Source organism: Vicia villosa, unplaced genomic scaffold (assembly GCF_029867415.1).
Source record: "Vicia villosa cultivar HV-30 ecotype Madison, WI unplaced genomic scaffold, Vvil1.0 ctg.001263F_1_1, whole genome shotgun sequence".
Lineage (NCBI taxonomy): Eukaryota > Viridiplantae > Streptophyta > Magnoliopsida > Fabales > Fabaceae > Vicia > Vicia villosa.
Genome location: NW_026705553.1, coordinates 118,225 through 121,144, shown reverse-complemented (window position 1 = coordinate 121,144; position 2,920 = coordinate 118,225). Strand labels below are relative to the sequence as shown.

The 2,920-nt window shown below is 34.8% G+C and overlaps 1 protein-coding gene across 1 annotated transcript; it reads left to right on the top strand.

Moving 5' to 3' along the window:
- Positions 1-305: 305 nt before the first annotated feature.
- LOC131634260 (uncharacterized) lies at positions 306-1,224 on the top strand. Its single transcript, XM_058904909.1, has 5 exons — positions 306-421; positions 508-618; positions 722-803; positions 897-992; positions 1,078-1,224. Exons 1-5 carry the CDS (start codon positions 309-311, stop codon positions 1,174-1,176), a joined length of 501 nt encoding a protein of 166 aa, XP_058760892.1. The 5' UTR covers positions 306-308; the 3' UTR covers positions 1,177-1,224.
- The last annotated feature ends 1,696 nt before the right edge of the window (positions 1,225-2,920 follow it).

Sequence of the window (2,920 nt, the reverse complement as noted above, 5' to 3'; positions counted from 1 at the left end):
ACGTGAAATCGTTATGGATGAGAGTGTCTTCGGTATTGAATTCAAGTCACTTATTACACTTGATGACTTGGAGGAGATTTTTAAGCATGATCAACTAGGCGTCAATAACATGCACTCATACATCCGGTAATATTCCCTCATCCGATATATTATTTAATTAGTCCCACAATATAATTTATTTACACATTTCAATGAAAATAATCTAATGTTTATTATGTTTTTATTTAAGGTTGTTGTATGACAGAGTGTTGCGCGGGACTCCGTTGTCTAACAGATTCCGTTTCATGTCTTCCGCCCACTGCAGCGGAATGGCAATTGCTTCGGAACGGGAATCAGTTAGACAACGATTAGTCGATAGATTCATGTCCACCGGCAATACAGAATGTCTGCATCTTTGGGCGTATAATACCCGACCAGTAGGGTTAGTTTCTCATTCTTTGTTCATCTAATCTCTGTTTCTTTTGTGTATAGCATAATTTTCATATAACCTATTGTTTTTATTTATAGAGCACACTGGTTGCTGCTTGCTATCAACCCTATAAGGGAAGTCGTGTATTATCTGAATTCGGTAAATGGTGAATGGACCAATTATCCGGCCATGAAGGACATCGTTGATTTGTAAGTGGGATCGTTCTAAATATATATTCGTGTATATTTATATATATATTTACTTATTTGTGGGATTGATCTAAACATATGCTTTTATATATTTGTTAATTAGATCAATACAAGTGTTCCGAAGTCAACGGGACGCACAGGTATCCCGAACTAAATCTAGCAACATTACTTGGATCCAAGTGCAGGTACATTATTTTTCACAATGTTGTTTATAATATATTTATGCTACTTGATAAAACAATGCACAACTATAGAATCTTATTTGTTTTTCTATGTAGTGTCCGCAACAGAAAAACAGTTACGATTGCGGATACTTTGTATTGAGGTTTATGAAAGAAATCCTTCAGGCAAATCAATTAGAGATTCCGCTCACGGTATGAATTTATAACTTAAGATAATTTCATATAATTTATTACATTTAACTAAATGTATCATTCATATTTTGTTTTTGTTTTGTAGTACCTTGACGAATTCCGTGCCGCTGGATACCCGAAACTTAAGTTGGAAGAAATAAAAGAGGATTTGTGTCATTTTTATATTAAGCGCTTTTTCATGTAGGATTTGTGTCGAATTGAAGTACTATAATATTATTGATGTTGTAATGATGTATATATATAATTTTGGATATTATAATGGTATTATATTAGTATATATATATATTGTCTTACTGATGGCTGAAATAATATCGTCGAAAATAAATTACAGGTCGAAAATATTACAGGCTGAAAACATATTACAGGTCGAAAATATTACAGGTCGACTGGGAGGATTAAATTACAGGCTGCACATTAAAATACCTCATTTAGCTACTAAAGCACTTTTTAAAAAGCGCTCTTAAAGGCCCACATACTAAAGCGCTTCTTTTTAAAAGCGCTGCCAAAGATTAATAAAAAAGCAAAAAAAAAAAAGCAACACACTAAAGCGCTTTTGTAAAAGCGCTCTTATAGGGGGGGCTATCAGAGCGCTTTTTCTGGAAAAAGCGCTCTTAAAGCCCACCCTATAAGAGCGCTTTTACAAAAGCGCTTTAGTATGTTGCGTTTTTTTTTTATTTTTTACTCTCACAGGGGGGCCTATCATAGCGCTTTTCTGGAAAAAGCGCACTTAAAGGGGGGCCTACCAGAGCGCTTTTTCCTGAAAAGCACTCTTAAAGGGGGGCCTACAAGAGCGCTTTTTCCAGAAAAGCGCTCTTATAGGGGGGGCCTACCAGAGCGCTTTTAAAAGCGCTTTCGTAGCCTATGCCAGCGCTGGCTTTGGCAGCGCTTTAAAGCGCTGTTAAAGGCCAAAAAAAGCGCTTTAAAAGCCCTTCCTCGTTGTAGTGATGTATGATACTATCCAGAATGGAACGAGTTGAATCGTAGAAGAACTGTTTCGAAGAGATCCAACTGAAGAATCGTAAGTCGTTAGTGTAACACCTCAGTTTTTAAATTATTTTATTTATTGAGATATATATGCGTCTATATGATTTAGTGGAATGCTCTTTGTATTTTGGCGGGGTTATTTGGAGGAGCAATTCTTGCATGGACACGGACCTAAATCCATATATTTAGGAACAACCACTAAGAAGAGAGAGAATTTAAATTTATTTAAAATTTAATTTCGTTTCTAATTGCCAACATGGAGGGTGGTTGTGATAATGGAGGAGAGAGATAATTTTAGTTTTATTATTTAATTAATAAAAATATGTGATTGGTTGTGTGTAAATCCAGGTGGTGTAGCTGTGTCCATCTAAGTATTTGGGTAGATTTTATATAATTTATCATTATTTTTTATTAAATAAAAATAAGAATTTAATTAGAAATTTTTTTTTTAAAGCAAGAAACCAATGGGTTATTGCTAAACTCATAGAAATTACAATTGGCACGCATAATTTTCCCGATAAACGACCACCGCCATATAAGAGCTTTACAACTCCACACAACATCTCTAGAGTTCCAAGACGCATTGTTAAACACAATATCATTCCTTCTTAACCAAATGCTCCAAATAATTGCAAGCCAAATAGTTCCCTCCTTCACTTTTTTTACCTTCTTAGATCTACAAAATTTACTCCAATACCAAAAGCTCTCCTTCATATCCTCAAAGCAATTATGATTCAAACCTATCCAATCGGCCATCTCCATCCAAACAATATTGACATTCCGACAACACAAAAAAGAATGCTTCAAAGATTCATTAACATCTTCACATATAACACATTCAACACAAGAAGAAATATCAATGATACGTCTTTTCAAGAGTAAATCTTTGGTTGGAATTTTATTGAGAAAACAACGCCAACCGAAAGCTTTTACCTTAAGCGGGA